This window comes from Phocoena sinus, chromosome 1 (assembly GCF_008692025.1).
Source record: "Phocoena sinus isolate mPhoSin1 chromosome 1, mPhoSin1.pri, whole genome shotgun sequence".
In the NCBI taxonomy this organism is placed as follows: Eukaryota; Metazoa; Chordata; class Mammalia; order Artiodactyla; family Phocoenidae; genus Phocoena; species Phocoena sinus.
This window is the reverse complement of record NC_045763.1, coordinates 53,435,002-53,453,647: the sequence shown is the minus strand read 5'-3', so window position 1 is coordinate 53,453,647 and position 18,646 is coordinate 53,435,002. Positions and strand designations below refer to the sequence as shown.

General features: G+C 38.3%; 1 protein-coding gene across 6 annotated transcripts in view; it reads right to left on the bottom strand.

Moving 5' to 3' along the window:
* The window catches only part of PATJ (PATJ crumbs cell polarity complex component), a 352,815-nt gene that overhangs the window by 93,347 nt on the left and 240,822 nt on the right, over positions 1–18,646 (bottom strand). For all 6 annotated transcript variants that reach the window (XM_032644105.1, XM_032644108.1, XM_032644106.1 and 3 more), the window contains one exon: positions 5,495–5,567. In XM_032644105.1, the coding sequence (XP_032499996.1) occupies positions 5,495–5,567 (73 nt within the window). The remainder of the gene's footprint in view (positions 1–5,494; positions 5,568–18,646) is intronic.

Here is an 18,646-nt window from a genome sequence, read left to right as displayed (position 1 = left end):
CTGACACCCAAGATGATTCAGCTAATCTGGACGGCTGGGTTCCCTTCCTCTGTTGCTGATCTTCAAACCACCTGTCCAAAGCTGCCAGCTCAGCCAAGGCTGCTCAAAGAGAACGACCTTTCCTCATGAAGACTGTGGTCAGTACATTCCACAGTGAATTATGCTTTACAGATAATGAAAGGAAAAGGCATGGCTCATGATTGTACATTTAACACAGACTTTACCCCCTTCGCCCCCACAAAAGGACTGATAAGAAATGCTACTCAATCCCTACTGAGAAGTCTCTTCCAAAGCCTCTGAAAGTTTTAAACTTCCTCTGCTGGGTTCCTCCAACATCTTCAACATAAAGTGATAATAAATTTTATTTTATTTTTGTACTGCTTTATTTTTTTCATACCCAGTATTTGTCTATAGTTTTCTCCAACTAGACAGTGAGAACGTTGACAGTAGGAATTTATGTTTTACTTGAGAGTAGGCTATCAATAAAAGTTAAATTAGTTAAGGATGTTATTGTGGTTTGGAAAAACACTTCTGATCAGATAAACATTCCATAGTGTTGTTCCCTACCCTCTCTCCTCATTTAACATGACAAAAGAGTAAATACAACTGTTTTCCTTTTAAGATTTTACTAAGCAAAATTAATTACAAAAAAAAACCCAGCAACTATACCTCTCTGACATAATTGAAAATTCTTTTTCAAAATAAAACTTATGTTGGTTTAAATTTTGTCATCCCCATATGTCGTAAAACCAACACTCTCTTCAAAAAACCACAAAATGGGGCTTCCCTGGTGGCGCAGTGGTTGAGAGTCCGCCTGCCGATGCAGGGGACATGGGTTCGTGCCCCGGTATGGGAAGATCCCACATGCCATGGAGCAGCTGGGCCCGTGAGCCATGGCCACTGAGCCTGCGCGTCCGGAGCCTGTGCTCCGCAACGGGAGAGGCCACAACAGTGAGAGGCCGGTGTAACCACCCCCCAACCAAAAAAAAAAAAAAAACCCCACAAAATGATTTATTAGTTTCATTGCCAGCCTAAGTTCACAAATATTTCTTTCTGCAAAGTCATGTTTACTTGATGTGACAAATTAAATTTCTTTCTCCTACTCCCAATTATCAGCATATCTTGAAGGCTATTCAGAATCCCAGAAAGGCAATGCACAAGTAAAGATAAAATGGAAATTATCTAATAGGAATCCTTGGGTAATCAACCTCTCCATTCTGTATGAGGCCTGCTCCATTTCACTTAGTATTCAAAAAAGCACAACTTCTGAAAAAAGAAAAAAATGAACGTTCTTACTTCTATAAAGATATTCTAAAAGATTCAGCCTGCCTTATCGAGTAATGGAATAAATATCTTGCCTCCCAAGTATACTTGAGCCCTCATACCTCTCAGGAGATACCATAGCAGTAACTTCCTAATTGGGTTTCCAACTTCAAGACATTTTTGACTTTGCTATTACACTAATCTATGTGAAGTAGAGCCCTGATCACACAATTTCATTATTCAAAATGCCTTCAACAGCTCCAAGTGCCTAATGCCTGACATCCAAACCTTCTGAGATTTAAATTCAAGACTCTCTCATTTGACCTCAATTTATTTTTCCAACCCCATCTTCTATTACTCTCTTTCACATACCCATTATATTCTTCTCCCCATTCCACACCCAGATTTTTCTTACTTCTGTGCTTTTGTTTGTGCTATTCCTACATTCTTATCTAACCATATTCATATTTTAAAATACAATATATCCATCAGAAGTAGCTGTTCTCCTACTAGGAAATACTATCCACCTTCTGTGAACTCCTCCTAAAGCTTTATCTCTTAGGACACCTTGTTCTAGTAACATACATGTCTTATTTCCCCTATAAGACTACAAGCTCTTGAAGGTAAAGACTATGTGCAATTAATCTTTTTATGTTTTGCAAAGCAGGTATTTGGTAAATAATGGCAGAATGAACTGAATCAATAAGAAGTAAGTATGCAACAGTGAAATGAAGCATCAAGGATACAGCAGAAAAGCCATTCACTTATTCCACAAGTATTTATTAAGCAAGTACTATATGCTAAGCACTGAGGACTCAGTGGTCAGGAGGACAGTAAGTCTGGCCCTATAAAAGCATACAATTTAGTGTGGAGTTTACAGTCCTACATTATTAAAACATGGCGATAACGAGGGAAGGAAGAGTGACAGAATCCTAGTTGATAACCCCATTTAGAAATGGGTCCCTCTTTTTCTATAGGCCCAAGTGATATCACATAAAGGACCAAGGGCAATTTTCACTTTTTAAATGAATCATGAGTATTATTTAACTATGAAGAGAGTAAAGATTATTAAAGGGAACAGTGTAGGATGAAGTTGGTCATAAGAATAGTATCTCACATTTTTGAGCACTTATATTTCAGGCACTAGGCTTATTAATCTGTATACATTATTTTATTCATTTTGAGTCATAGAAAACTTGGAGGAGGCTTCCAAAAAGCAATTGTCCATGGACTTAGTGGTTATGAATTAACAAAGAGGAAGTGGGGAGGCAACCCAAGTGGAAGAAACAATAGGAACAAAGGCATAAGGGGGAAAATCAACAGATGTATGTGGAGCGCACAGCACGTTAATACACTGTAATGCTGAATAACACAGCTGCCTCTGGGCATATGCGTATGCTACATAGCCGCTCTAGACCCCAGTCTCTTCTGTAAAGTGGTAATAAAAATACTGTCTCTCAGAGGTATGGATGTAAATAGGACTTGGGACAATGCATCCAAGATAGTGGACACAGTATATACTATATTCAATCATCCTTTTCTAAGTTGCTGTCCTGTCAGCAGGAAGGCAGCAGAAACCAGCTGGCTGGGTATAAACTAGAGAAAATACACAGTTAATATTAGAAGTCATTCCTGACAGAAAGTAAACAAAAGAAACCAAACAGGACCCCAGAAATGGTCTTCTCAAACTAAATGTTGACACCAACACTACACCTTTACTCACTCTAAAACACAAAAGTGGGATCTCATAGCAGATTTACAATTTGATGCTAGGCTAGTTTTGTTGCTCACTGAACTGAAAAAAAATATGGGCAATGAAAGAAAAATTCAGTTCCAAGCGGATGCTATTTTGATGGGAACATTCATAACTAAGAGTACTATAGAAAAAATTATTCTAAAATACTGACCCCCACCCATCCAAAACAAAAAGGATTTATATGACATTCTATAAACGCAAAAGAATTAGGAATTAAGTACTAACACTTATTGGGTAGCTACCATGTGCCTGGCACAAAATAACTAGATCTAGATAGATAGATATAGATATCTTCTCCTCTCCCTCTCTCATTTAATCTTAACAACCTTACGAAGTAGGAACTATTGTTGTTATCTCCCTACAGATAAGTGGGGACAGAAGTTACTGTAACTATCCAAGTTCACATGTCTGGTGTATGGCTGTGCTAGGATTTGAACTGAAGTAGCACCCCTCTGGGGCCCCTCATTTCCACCACTGCTAACTGCCTACTCTAGTCTCAGTTAGAATGAAAATACCCAGTGCCAGCAAAGGTGTGGCTAAATGGCTATCAGTGGGGAGTCAATATCACTACAATCTTTTCTGATAGTAACTAGTAGATACAGATTAAAATTTTGAACTTGTGTACTTTTTGCCTCAGCAATTGTACATTGGGGAAATCTACGCTATAGAAATACAAGCACCAGTACCAAATGATTGACATACACATGTGTGCAGGTGTGCACATCACACATGTATGTTTATTTTGGTATTCTTTTACTGGCAAAAAATTGGAAAGCAATCTGAATGTCTGTCAATTGGAAAAAATATATAATACAGCATATTAAATATGACTATTAGATTAAGCAAAATAAAGCACCTTTTCTCTTTTTAATGTATAGAATTTATTCCAGAAGAATGCATAATATGCACCTCAAGCTTAACCAGTCTACAATGACCTCTTAATTTCTGCCTAAATGTAAATGGCACCACCATCTACCTAGTTGCTCAAGCCAAAAATCTAGGTCTATCCACGATTCTCTAGTTCCCTTCGGCTCCCACATTTAATCAAGTCTGATTCAACATCCAAAACATCAAGAATCATCAGCTCACTTTTCTTTGCTTCCAACCCCAAAACCTCATCTAACCACAATCAGGTCTTGCCTGGGCTTCTGCCGTCTGGTGTATTACTTTTACCTTCCTTTAGTCCATTCTCCACCTGGTAGACTATATTATCAGGTCACCTCACTCCCCTATTAAAAACCTTCCAGTGGCTTCTACTGCACACAGACTAAAACCTGAACTTCTTACTCTGACTCACAAAGCTCCTCTCTCCCTCCCACGTCACATTCCCTCCCTCTCTCTTGCATTTTATCCCACTACTCTCCAGGGCTCCCAATACGCGCCCCGAGCTTATTCTTGCTTGAGAGCTATTTTTGTCCTTTCTGCAGAGAAAGCTCTTCCCCCTTATTTTTGCATGTCTGGCTCCTTCTTATCATTTTGATCTTGTTTAAATTTCACCTTGTCCAAGAGGCTTTCCCTATAACCAATCAAAGTAGTCACAAGCCACATTCCCTATTTTAATTATCTGTAAGACACTGAACACTATTGATAATTCTCTTAGTTTATTTATGCATTTGCTAGTTAATTTCCTCATTAGAAGGTAAGCTGAACCATGTCAGGGAGACTTATCTGTTTTATTGATGCCTGTATCTTTAAATACCCAAAATAGTACCTGGCGCGTAATATGCATTCATCGAATACTTGTTGAATGGAAAGAATACGTATCATGTGATCAAATATTTACTAAAAGAGACGCTATTCAAATAGTTTATTTTTGTTATAGAAGCAAAGGAAAAAGTATAGAAAGATACTAAACAATAAAACTTAACTTCCTTGAGGAGGTACGGAAAGGAAAATAAAATTTTCTAATAACTGCATTGTTTGATTAGTTATAATAAATGAGTATTTTAGGGAATTAAAAATAACTTAATAAGTAAAAAATGAGAAGAGAATGTAACGTTCCTCAGCTGGGAATCCCTCAGCTGATTATTTATATAGCCAGCTACCTATCTATCTATCCATCCATCTCTAGAAGCATATTACTATGTTAGCAATCTTGTTGTACTAGTAATTTCTTCACCAATAGATGAAAATGTTTAAAGACACCAGCAATCATAGTATTAAAGTGTTTTTATACCATAAAGAAAGGTATGATTCAGTCATTAAAAAAGAGAATTTTCTAATAAATTCTGAAATGCCTTGTTAGGACAAATTGCATATCTAGAATGAACCTTAAGGAACTTTGAGGAAGGCAGTACTCATATGGTTAAGTTCGAATTTGTTTCTTTAACATTGTTATATTACTTTATAATCAGTGCCTCAAATACTTCCTATTTTAATTAGGGAAATACCCTAGCTAATAAATTCTGAGTTTGGAATACCAGATACTGAAAGTCCATGTAATTCATTCACTAAGCTAATTAGGAGCCATCTTACCTCAGTAGAAGATGGGGAACTTGATGGTAATGGAAAGGGAGTAACGGCCATCTGACTGACTGCATCTTCATTTCTGTGGATGTTAAAATAGGCAGAATCAGTACACAGTAAAAGGCAGTATCAGTACACGGTAAACGCTAAGTTCTTGGCTCAAATTAGAATCACTTCCTAAGTTCTCAGTTGAAAATGCACTCACAGCACCACAGAATTAAAAAAAAATGTAAATATACACTGGTTTTGAGCATGCAAAGCCATTAGGTACAAAAACAGATGTATTACGCAAGGGATACTAAGATACAATTAGTGACAAAGAGTGATGATGCTAGAAGTTGGCCAACTTCTGCTTAGTAAGTCAGGTGCTGCAGAGGATACTTTTGGAAAGGCATCAACTCTTTCAACACCGAGGGGTATAAATTTTTCATATGGGGTGTGCACCCTCTAGGTCCCATTAATGTCTGGAGCATTTTGTTCTTTGAACTGGAAAGGTTCCCAGCCTCCTCATTTGCCTTCTAAATTTGTTCTGCCAGATGAAGGATGATGGGATGTATATGACAGTCCCCGCATGGGCGGACTGTGTGAGAAGGAGTCTAATTGGAGCAGAGGAGGTGGGAGCTAAAACTTCATTACCAGGAGGACAGGCACAGAACAGCTCCTAGAATACCAGTTCTGGTGATTTGGGCTATTTCCACTATTTTACTAGCAAATGGTAGGTAAGCAGTGTTTCTGTGGGAAATCTATCCTTTACTGTTCATTCGTGACACACAACCAAAATAGTTATCTCAAGATTTATGTGAAGTTTGACTTTAGGTTTCACAATATAAACCAAAGAAGCTTCTTACTGGTGTGCAAAGATTTAAGACTGTTCACAGATCTCTTGTCCGGTGTACATAGGATAGCCACTATCTGACTTAGGAGGGCACTCAAATCTATTTTATCCCATTTTATTTTGTATGTCTCACCAATTGGAAAAAGACCCATCAGTCGATGTCTTTCCTACTTTGAGGCTTTAATCATATCACTGCCTTTACCTGAAATGCCTTTCTTTTTAAAATTTATACCCCACCCATCCTTCTCCTCCAGTGTGAGTTCAATAACCTCAACTACATGAATTATTCCCTTGAGTTCAAAGACTATATATTGATGTCTTCCAAATTCACAGTTAGCCTGGATCTTTTTCTGAGCCTAGGATCTGCATATCCAACTCCCACTTTACATCTCCACTAGATGTCTTAGATGCATCTCAAATAAAATAAAGCTCTTTATCCCGCTCAGTTCCCAGAGGGTTCCACAGTCAACTTCCTCTCCACCTTAGTAAATATCAACAGTATTCACCCAGTTGTTTAACTAGGAACCTAAAAGTCATTTTTGAAGCCTCTCACCGCTCAACTGTATACCTAATCCATCAAGAAGTCTTACTGATCCTACCTTCAAAACGTATCTTGAATCTTTGCACTTCTTTCCATCCTATCCTAGTACAAGTGATCATCATTTCTCACCTGAATTAATATATTTAAGAACATCCTATTTGGTCTCCCTACTTACACTCTTCATCCTCTGTTCAATCCATTCTTCACCCAGCAGTCATTATGGTTCTAAAACATAAATCTGATTATATTTCTTTCTCCTGCTTAAAATCCTCCTATGGCTCCTTACTGCACTTAGGATCAAGTTCAAAATTGTTAGGGAGGCTATAAGGCCTTGAGCAATCTGGCCCCAGCTCCCACCTCTGGCCTTTTCTGGTTCTCCCTTCTCTTTCTCACTCTGATCCAACCCAGTTACACAGGCCTCCTCTCCATTTCTCAGCTGAGCCAAGCTCCATCCACCTCATGGCCTTCTCTTATCTTCTCTTCTGCTCTGCATGCTTCATGCCCAAATCTTTTGTCTGATTTTTTCCTATTTCTCCTTCATAGCTCACCATAAATGTCATCTCCTGAAACAAGCTTTCCAGGACCTCTACTATATGCTCACAGCACCTGTCAATGATCATAAATCTGTTTTCTTTCAAAATGTACCTGATTTGTATGCACACCTGCTTCAAATCTGTCTTCCCCTCAAATGGTAAGCACTCCAAGGACAGAACTCATGTCCTTCCTACTCTCTATTACATCATCTAGGGCAAACACATTGCCTGGAAAATAGTCTGTACTTAACACAGTTATTTTTAAAAATGCAACGATCACTCACTTCATTAAAGAGACAGAGGCAGTTTCAGTTCTAGAACTACCATTAAACTAGCTGTGGGATTTGGGGGAAATCACTTCCAAGAGAATCCGTCTCCTGATCTCTTAAGTAATAAGTAGGCTGAACTGTAAGAATTCTAAGTTGATATAAATTCTTGTGGAATAAGGCAGAGTATAAATTAAGAGATGAAGTCTAGGTACCATTTCTTGCTCTAACCTTCTTAAATTCTTAGATTATCTAGCACGCCAGCCAAACCAAAGCAAAGGGAGAAAAACTAAAATCACAAAGTGACACAAAGCATGAAGAACATGTCTGCTTCTTCTGACATTATTATAGATGCCCTGAGCATGCACTATTATGTTAAGAGATGGCTATTGTTTTTCAGGGAGTACAATCCATTCCTCAGCAATTTGCTCATACACAGAAGAAGTAATCAATTACCCATGGGTAAGTAACAGCATTTTCCCAGTGGTGATTCCCTTTCCCATTCAATCTCCCCCATGGAATAGCACAATAGAGCTCAGCTCTGGCTTAGAGCTGAAAGCCAATAGGACATATCTGCTCCAGATTCAGAGCCCGTGGGGCAGAGCGTATTTGGCAGTAATTAAGCAGATGGCTTTTCATATCTCTTTCAAAGGTTACCGGCATTAAAAAACATAGCTACACATAAATTCTTATTGAGAAATTATGATTAGCTGGACCAAGTTATCCCCTCATAATTTAACAATTTTCCCCAAATTAGTATGACTTTACTGGGCTTTAAAGTCCATATTAATTTTTTAAAAACAGAACAGTACAGAAAACCTCAGTGGAGTGAAGAAAGCTGCTATAAAAATTTACAGTTCATAATCCGTTATAATCCACTAGTGAGTGAGTGTTCATACACCTCGGCATTAGCAAGTGGAGACCTGACAGGGCAGCGATTTTAAAGAGAAAGAAATGGGAAGAGGGAAACCAAAGGAGAGAAGATAATTACACTTCACACAAACAGTTAACCTGAAAGACTTCTGGGGACCCTCTGACCCCTCAGAGTCCATGATTCTCATAAGGAATGAAATCTGTTTGCTTCATAATTAACCTTTTCTTCCCAGTATAATCAACATAAGTTTCTTAGGTCCTGGTGCCCCACACGGTACACAATCAGGAATTGTAATTGTTTGTTGGTGTTTTTGTAATTCTTTTTAACAGCTGTTGGGAGAGAGAGAGTGGAATTCTACCATGGATAAATGTGAGAAGGTTTCCAGGGTACCTTGGAACACTGTGTAGGTATGTCCTTATCACTGGACTTGCCGTGCTCTATTAAGATTATTTGTGGGCTCCCCTGGTGGCGCAGTGGTTGAGAGTCCGCCTGCCGATGCAGGGGACACGGGTTCGTGCCCCGGTCCGGGAAGATCCCACATGCCGCGGAGCGGCTGGGCCCGTGAGCCATGGCCACTGAGCCTGCGCGTCCGGAGCCTGTGCTCCTCAACGGGAGGGGCCACGACAGCGAGAGGCCCGCGTACCGCAAAAAAAAAAAAAAAAAAAAAAAAAAAGATTATCTGTGCTGCTGTTTCTCCCTCTCTAAACACAGAGATGGGATCTTATTTCTTTATATCCCCAGCTTGTAGCAGGATACCTCAGCGAGAGTAGGTGTACTATAAATGTCTATTGAGTGAAAGGGGTCTTAACAAAGCAGAAAAAGATATGAAGTAGAACTATCAAGAGTGTGCTCTATGCTTTCCAAGCTACTTCACGAGTTAGAGAAGATGTGCTGCCGCAGTCAGCCAGCTATTGGTATTTTACATTAATGGACATTTCTCGGAGTGTCTGCCCAGCTCACAGTGATTCCATGGATGGGCTATACTGTGTAACACCGACAGCTGGCCTCAACCTCAGTGGATGTAGGGGGCAGACGCCAGCCACATTTTGAGCCCATCAATTATCTCTCCCAGGGACTCAAAATCTAGAACAGACTCATAGAGATCAAGAGTGTGGTATCTAGACAATACTAATGGAAATGCTCAAGGCTAAACAGGGGCTTCGGAACTCCCTTCTGCTGATGTCTCTGAAGTCGCCCTACTTCCTTCTCTTCAGAGTCTTAGCTGTATGGCTTCTTCTTAAGAGTCCACAAGATATCCCTGTATTCTTACAATACATTCTCCTTTTAATTTAAGCTGGCTAGAGTTTACTTCAATTGGTTGAAACTCAATAATATAGCTCTGATTTCATTTTGAATATATTCATTTGCTTAACAAATATTTATACTATGAATACAAAAATGAATAAAACATGATTCCTGCCTTTGATGATATTAGCAATTAGTGAGGAACACAGCTAGGGTAAACAGACAATTACAATAGTGGAATTTCTATCTAGGGACTGTCAATTTAGTTTTTCTCCAAAAGGATGCTAGAACACACCCAATTCAGCTTTTTTGTTTGTAGAATATTTATATTTATGACAAAGACACATTCTGGATCCACATTTCAATTCAATCTTGTTAAAAATATATTCATATTGGTAAAAATCGTGCAAAACATGTGTTAGGCAGAATTCTAAGAAGGCTCCCAAGATTCCTGCTCCCTGGTTTACAGGTTGTGAGTAGGATGAATTCCCTTCCATGATTAGGTTAAATTATACAGCATAGCTGACCTTAAGATAAAGGCAGATTACCAGACTGGGCAAGACCTAATCACATGGGCCCTTTAAATCTGGAGATTTCACTTCTTAGAGCCTCATTGTCCTGATCTCTGAAATTAGTAGGTTGACCTACATGAATTTTAAGGAATGCCTGGAGGTCAGAGATAGAAAGTCAGAGATTAGAAGTACCATCTCTGTCTTGAGCGTGAAAGGGGCCTCATGGTAAAGAATGTGAATGGCCTCTAAAAGCTAAGAAAAGTCTCCATCTAAGAACCAACAAGGAAATAGACTTTAACAAGAATGAGCTTGGAAGTAGATTTTTACCCAAGGCTCCAGAAAAGCGCTCAGCATGGCCAACATCTTGATTTCTGCCTCATGATATCCTAAGCAAAGAGCCCAGCCCCTCTGTGCCAGACTTCTGACCTACAGAACTGTCAGCTAATACATGGGTGTTGTTCTAAGCCATTAAATTTGTGGTAGCTTGTTACACAGCAAGAGAAAAGTAATACCTAACAAAACTTTTTGATTTGGAAAACACGATCACCAGAAACATAACTTTTGAGTTCTTACCATGTACTGCTGTTTTGATGCTTTTTATGTGTTAACTCATTTAACCTTCATAACAATTCTACGTAGTAGTTATAATTATTTTCTTCATTTTACACAGAGGTTAAGCTACCTGACCAAAGTCACAAAGCTAATAAATAGCAAGCTGAGATTAAAATCCAGCCACCTGGTTTCAAAACCTACTCTTTTAACTATTATATTACAGTGTTTTCCATTTCAATAGCCTGACCCAAAGCCACAAATATCTTCTCTCATATATGCAAGCTAATATCCCCAGATCCATCTTGGGGAAAACTTCTACTAGGTCACAATCTACTTTTTTTTTTTTTGCGGTACGCGGGCCTCTCCCGTTGTGGAGCACAGGCTCTGGACGCACAGGCTCAGCAGCCATGGCTCGCGGGCCCAGTTGCTCCGCAGCATGTAGGATCTTCCCGGACCAGGGCACGAACCCACGTCCCCTGCATCGGCAAGCAGACTCTCAACCACTGTGCCACCAGGGAAGTCCTGTCACAATCTACTCTTAAAGCTATTTCACAATTTTCCTCAGGGTAAAGATGCATGCAGGGTTCTAAGTTTGCGCACTCTGACTCGATCAACTTTTCATAATTAAGTTCAGAGTATCACAGCTACATTACTCATCCCTCAAATAAATATAACGACTGTAAAATGCTTTAAAATACTCATTGTGCTTGATAGTGCAGGTAGGATGGTGAATAATATGATGGAGTGTAATTCCCTCAGTACTCTTCTCTGACAGTGAGTAGGGCTGTTCCTAAATCCTCTGGCTGGTAGTTTTCTTCACCTTTAAAGTTGAGCCAGTTCTCGATTAACTACGTTTCCTTTTCTGCCTTGGTGATCATGGAAACACAGGCTGAGATGGAACCTCTGTTGCCTGGGTACCTAACTGACCATAGGGAGCAGAGAGGCCCCCTTGCTGAGCCCCTGTATACCTGTAAAATGAGAAAGAAAGAAACACTGTGTCGTTTTAAGCGACTGACATTTGGGCTGTTAGTTAATGTTTGAAGCATTATTGAGTCTACCCTGACTCAAAGATGTTCTAAACAAGTTTATTCTATAAAATTTTTTTTCCGAAAAGTCATGCTTGTACCTTAATCAGAATAGCTAAAAACTGGAAACAACCCAAATGTCCACCTTCAGGAGAATGGATCAAAAAATTGTGGTATCTTCATAGATTGGAATATTCCTCAGTAATTAAAGGAACTATTGATATATAGGACAACAAGGATAAAACTCAAAAAAAATATGTAAAATGAAAGAAACCAGACACAGAATGATAGATGTTGCTTGATTCTATTTACACAAAGCTCAAGAATAGTTACAACTAATCTGTGGTGACAGAAATCAGAAGTGTTGGCTCTGCAGGGAGGGACTGACTGGAAAGGAGCACCAGGAAGCTTTCCGGGTGAATGAATTTCTTACATTTTTGTTTTGGGTGATGGCTACACAGGTGTATGCTTTGTATTATCAAAACTCAACAAACTGAACACTTAAAATCTATTGCATTGAGTATAAATCATACCCCAGTTTAAAAATGAATTCATGATTATATAATGTGTAAGACATCTATGTGCTTAGTCCTAAGCAGACCTAGGTAAATGTACAGTTCCATCTGCAGTTCTACCAGTAAGATGCAAGATACTATGCAACTTTTAAAAGATCTTACTTCTTAATCTATAAAATTAGGATAATATCTTCTAACAGAATTGAGAGATAACATAAATGTCATAACACTAAAGCATAGGAACAATAGTTAACAGTTAATGTTTTATGATGTTCAGTCTCAGATGCTTACATCTTCAGGTGCTAAGTCCTCAGTTACTCTTGATTCATTCACCCATCAACTCTTACACCCAAAGAAAGCATTCAGTCTAAAGGTCTCATTCCAAAGATTTCATCCTTTTTTCTCTTTTCTTCTAGTTCAATGTCCCCATCCTAATTCATGCACTTTTCACATCGTCTATACTGTGACAACAGCTTTCTCTGTGTCTCAGTCAATCCAAATCACTCCCCTCTCAACTGTGAAATCCCCTCTCTGCAACCAAGCCTGCAAATGCACTCTAAATAACCCAGCATCATAGAGTTCGCTCTATTGGTGTTAGTTTTGCCTGATGTATAGTTATTTATCTGCATGTCTTAGAAGTTCTTGAATAACTTCTTACTTAACTCCGTGGTCTTATATAGTATCTGAGATACAGTAGGTACTCAATAAATACTTGAATTAAATTTGTTCATGCAGTTTAGACTTAATTTTTTCCTATGTAAATCTGCCCAGGTAGCATTAACTAGCTCTTGCTGTACCACTGTCACAACAGTAATCTCTCTCTCTTCTGAATTTCTAAACTACTAACATGGCTTTTCTCAGCAACTTCTTTCTATTCTTCAAAGAATACTTCACTGCATTCTTAGAAGCACATACATGTCACATACACGGATTTGTTGATAAAACCCTTTATGTTTATTCCTTACCCATCAAAGTTGTAACTATAATTAAGTTGTAGTAAGAGATTTCAATAACATGTTATTTAAAGCATCAATCCAGTAATCATTGACTAATTCCTTAGGATTAAATATGAGATTCTCTCTCTAATGTAAACTCTAAAAGAATGCTACAAATTGTGGTTAAAAGAAAGATTAGTGAGATATGAGGAGAACATACTTATCTTCAGGAAAGCACACTGAGCCCATGACAACAGTTTCTGAATGAGGAAAAAAAAAAGACATCTGATGTAATGGGCTGTGTGTGTGTGTGTGTGTGTGTGTGTGTATTTGTAGAATTACATAACTTTTCATTTATCAGGGTCTGAGATATCTCCAAGGAGCATTTCTCCTTCTTTTAAAAGTGAAAGTGTGTTGCATCCTAAAATTTATACGGAATAGCCAAAACAATCTTGAAAAAGAAGAACAAAGTTGGAGGTCTCACGCTTCCTGATTTCACAATGTACTACAATGCTATAGCAATCAAAACAATGTTATACTAGCTTAAGAACAGACATATAGACCGATGGAATAGAATAGAAAGAAAACCCTGAAGTAAACCCTCAGTGTAGGGTCAAATGATTTCAACAAGGGTGCCAAGACCATTCAATGGGGGCAAGGATGATCTTTTCAACAAATTGTACAGGGAAACCTGGATATCCACATGCAAAAGAATGAAGTTGGATCCTTCCCCTATACCATATACAGAAATTAACTCAAAATAGATCAAAGACCTGAACATAAGAGCTAAAACTATAAAACTGTTAAAGAAAACATAGGGGACAAACTTCATGACATTGGATTTGGCAATGATATCTTGCATTTGACACCAAAAGCCCGAGCAACAACAAATAGATAAATTGGACTATATTAAAATGAAAAACTTCCGTGGATCAAAGGACACAATCAACAGAGTGAAAAGGCAACCTATGGAATGGGAGAGAACTTTTGCAAATCGTATATCTGATAATGAGTTAATATCCAGAATACATAAAGAATTCCTGCCACTCAACAACAAAACAAACAACCTGATTAAAAAACAGGAAAAAGACTTGAAAAGACAACTCTCCAAAGAAGTTATACAAATGGCCAATAAACACATAAAAAATGCTCAATATCACTAATCATCAGAGAAATGCACATCAAAACCACAATGAGATACCACCTCATACCCAATAGGATAAATACTATCAAAAAAATGGAAAACAATAAGAGTTGGTGAGGTTGTAGAGAAACTGGAACCCTTGTCCACTGTTGGTAGGAATGTAATATGGTGTAGCTGCTATGGAAACTATAGTGGTTCTTCAAAAAACTGAAAATAGAATTGCCCTATAATTCAGCAATTCCACTTCCGGGTATATATGGAAAAGAATTGAGAGTCTCAAACGGACATTTGTACACTCATGTTCATACTAGCATTATTCACAATAGTCAAAAGGTAGAAGCAAACCAAGTGTTTCTCAACAGATGAATGGATAAACATACAATGGAATATCATTCAGTTTTAAAAAGGAAGGCAATTCTGACACATGCTACAACATGGATGAACCTTGAAAACATTATGGTAAGCGAAATAAGCCAGTAACAAAAGGACAAATACTGTATGAGTCCACTTTTATGAGATACCTAGTGTAGTTAAATTGAGAGAGAGAAAGTAGAAAGATAGTTGCCAGGAGCTTGGAGGTGGGGGCGGAGAGGACAGAATGGGGTATTATTTGTCAATGGGTATAGAGTTGCAGTTCTGCAAGATGTAAAAAGTTTTGGAGATAGATGGCGGTGATGGCTGTACAACAATGTGAATATACTTAATTCTACTTTAACTGTACACTTAAAAATGGTTAATAAGGTAGATTTTATGTTATGCATATTTTACCACAATTAAAAAAATTAACTAAGACCAAACAAAGTACAAGTGTGATGAGAATACATTTGAATTATTTAGAATATCACTTAAAACCATTTTGTCTTCAGGACTGCTCTGGTCTTACCACTTGAAAATTCACTTTCACTAAACCCATAAATCTTATTTTATGTCCACAAAACAGCATTATATCAAAAGTAGAAGTTATGTGCCTGAATTCAACCAGGAGTGCTGAGTACGTTGATTTAATTTTTTGCAACCTGTTCTAAAATGATTATAACTACAATCTAGTGGCTAGCACATTGTTTAGGTGTACACATACAAAAAGCTGAATAAATGAACACATGAACACAACTAAACAGGCCTAGATAATTTTTTCTGACTGTATTATCAATAAGTACAGTGATGTGAGACACTTGAAAATAAACTCTACATTTGCTATATTAATTGGAACATGACATTGAATTAACATTCATCCAGGAAAGCTCCATGTAAATGAACCAGAAGTAACACATAAAACAAAGCAAATCATTATATCTCAGTGGGAGCAAAACTCCTTTCTGAAAAGATTCCAGGAGGTATTTCTAACTATATGAATACACTAAATAGCTTCCAATTTCCAACTGGAAAAACCACCAAAATAGCTAAATATGCTGAATCTGAAATAAATGCCTAGTGAGTGGAATTATGAACTCCATTTTTGGCATTCCTAACAATGTCAATCACTAACTGAGGGCTGCTGGGAGTAACTCAGCATCTAGACCCACATTTTACAAAGGTGGCCCCAGGTAAGTTCTAAATAATGGTTGCCATTTGTACAGAGGAAAAGTTGACTCATAAAATATTTGGCAGTGAAGGTTGGCAGGAGAGTTACTATGGGGAGCTTTAGGACTGGATGGGATAAATGACAGCCTACCAAGTTTCTCATAGAGACTCTTTCTAAAGATAGTACAGTAGATATCCACAGCCATTCTCCTCTTTATTCCGGCTGGCAAAGCCCAAATGTTGTTCAGGTATCCAGCCCTCACCGGAAGGCCATGTGCTAGGAAAGGTGACTCTTCCTGCAGGTATAAATCTGGGAAAAATCTTGCCTGATTTCTCTGAAATCATCGTGGTAATCTCATTTCAAGAGCCAATGGCAATGGAAACCTGTCATACTGGAGATCCTCAGTAGAGACTTGTTCAGAGGTCTTGTGCTCTGCTAAAGAAGTCTGAAAGATAAAACCTTCTCAGGATCCAGGCTTAGAGCCTACATGTGACAAGCATATGTGCAGAGAGAACTCACTCTGGTTGCTCATGATTTGTTCAGAGAGCTCTACTTTTAGCATCCTTCCCATTCATTAGGATTCTTTGGCAGCAAGCAATAGAAATGAATTTAGGCCACCTTAAGCAAAAGGTAATTTATTAGAGGGATATTGGAATCTCTCAAAACATAGGCAGGCTATATGATCAGACTTGGAACAGACCAGGAACTAAGAGACTTCCAGAGGACAAGGAAGCAGGATGCAGAATGATGTCATAGCAGGAGCCTCTGATCAAGGCCCTGTGGCTCCATGAATAAACACTGTACATATAAAGTCACTCACATTACTTGCTTCCTGTTCTAAGCCTAAGGTATCATACTGCCCAAACTTAGGTTGCATGACCACCCACTGGCCACACCTTGGCAGTGAAAGAGAGATCTATTTCAGCTTCTACAGAGGGAGACAGGTATCTAGATTTACTGTTTTTACTGTTCCATCATACTATATACATTGTGTGCATGTGTGTGTGTGTTCGGGGGAGAGGAGTCTATCAAAGGAAACAGGCATTCTACTGTGTAGAAAGGTGTAAAAATACTGCCAAAAAAAAAAATAAATCCCATCATCCCTGTGACTATCACAACTAGCTGAGTGCCAAAAGAAGTGAAACAAATATAGTCATTTTTCCCACAAGCTGGTATTAAGAAATAGGAGCAGCAAAGAAAAAGTTAGCAATTCTATTCACGCAATAATAACAGTGGTTTTCAAAGATACTTTACAAGTCATACAAGAAAGATGGGCTTGTTTGGTAGCAGCACTTTACCTAATTGACTAAATTCATCAGAATTCACGAATGGCCCTGTAAAATATTTGGTTACTTCAGACTACCTAGCTACAGCCACCCTCAAAAGAGAAACATTTATGGCTACTGTGGATATTCAAAAGAATATGTCATAGGCTGTCATGATGTTTCCAGAAATGTATGACCCGATGGAATGATAACTGGATTAAATATACAGCTTCCCAAGGTTACCACAGTCTGTCAAAGGGAGCAATATATAAATTCCAATGTTTTTGACAAAAGATCAAAACACAAAACACTCTAATTTCACCTTGTTCTTGAACCAAAAGTCTTATAAATGCTACTTATGAATTTAAAATTACTATTTAAAATGGATAGTACAGGACACAAGTATGGAAGAAATAAGCAAGAGTCATCATTTCAGAGCACCTGAGAGACTTATATGGATCTACCACACGGTCCAACTAAACAAAGAAACAGAAGAGCCTTGAAACTGCAGGAGAGTCTCTACTTCCTACAACTGCTAACATGGTTCAGTGCTAATGACAGGCCTCCTCCTCAAACCTTCTTGTCATATATGCCATGGATGATATTTTATTGTGCACTTGAAAAGGCGCCTTACATTCTTTAATGTCCTTTAATGGTCTATGAGAGTGAGAAAGATGCTTGCTTACAGAAATCAAATCAAATGACACACATAGCTGTGTTCATCCAATGATACTTTCCTAAAGAAGGACTGCTTTTCTTCTAGAAGTAATGTTCAGGTATATTGGGCATAACATCCAATTCTAGAAATCTTTCGCTTTCTATACATACTATGACTTTGCTTACTTATCCTTCTGGTCTGGGGTTAAACGTCTTTCTCTGTGACACCCTCCCACAGGCTTCAAAGACCAGGCTAGGTGTCTCTCTTATATGTTCCTATAGTATCACAGCACTTACACCACTGGATAAGGTACTGGACTGTTTTACTCTCTGTGTCCTCTCTTAGGGCAGAGACTGTGTTCTCTGTGTCACTCGCTCCACAACACTAGCACAAGTAGGCACTGTGCAAATACTTGTCAAACAAATGCATGAATGTTTCTTAAGTCAAATTCATACTTGTTCCCACAATCTTTTTTCCCTCCTATTGATCAAAACTAGATGTAAAGAATCAAGAGCACAATAAAGGTCTTAAAAACAGGCTTTCAATTTGTTAATTCAGATGGACTTACTCCGACATTCACATTAATTTCAAATCAACTTCATCTTTTAGGGACATGGCTAGAGGATAACAGGCCACACCATATTTTTAATTACAAAAACAAGACATGTTCAGTGGATACAGTAAGGTGGATCCCATGGCGAGTCCCCTTTCACTTGTTAGGGCTTGACAGCTAGCACTA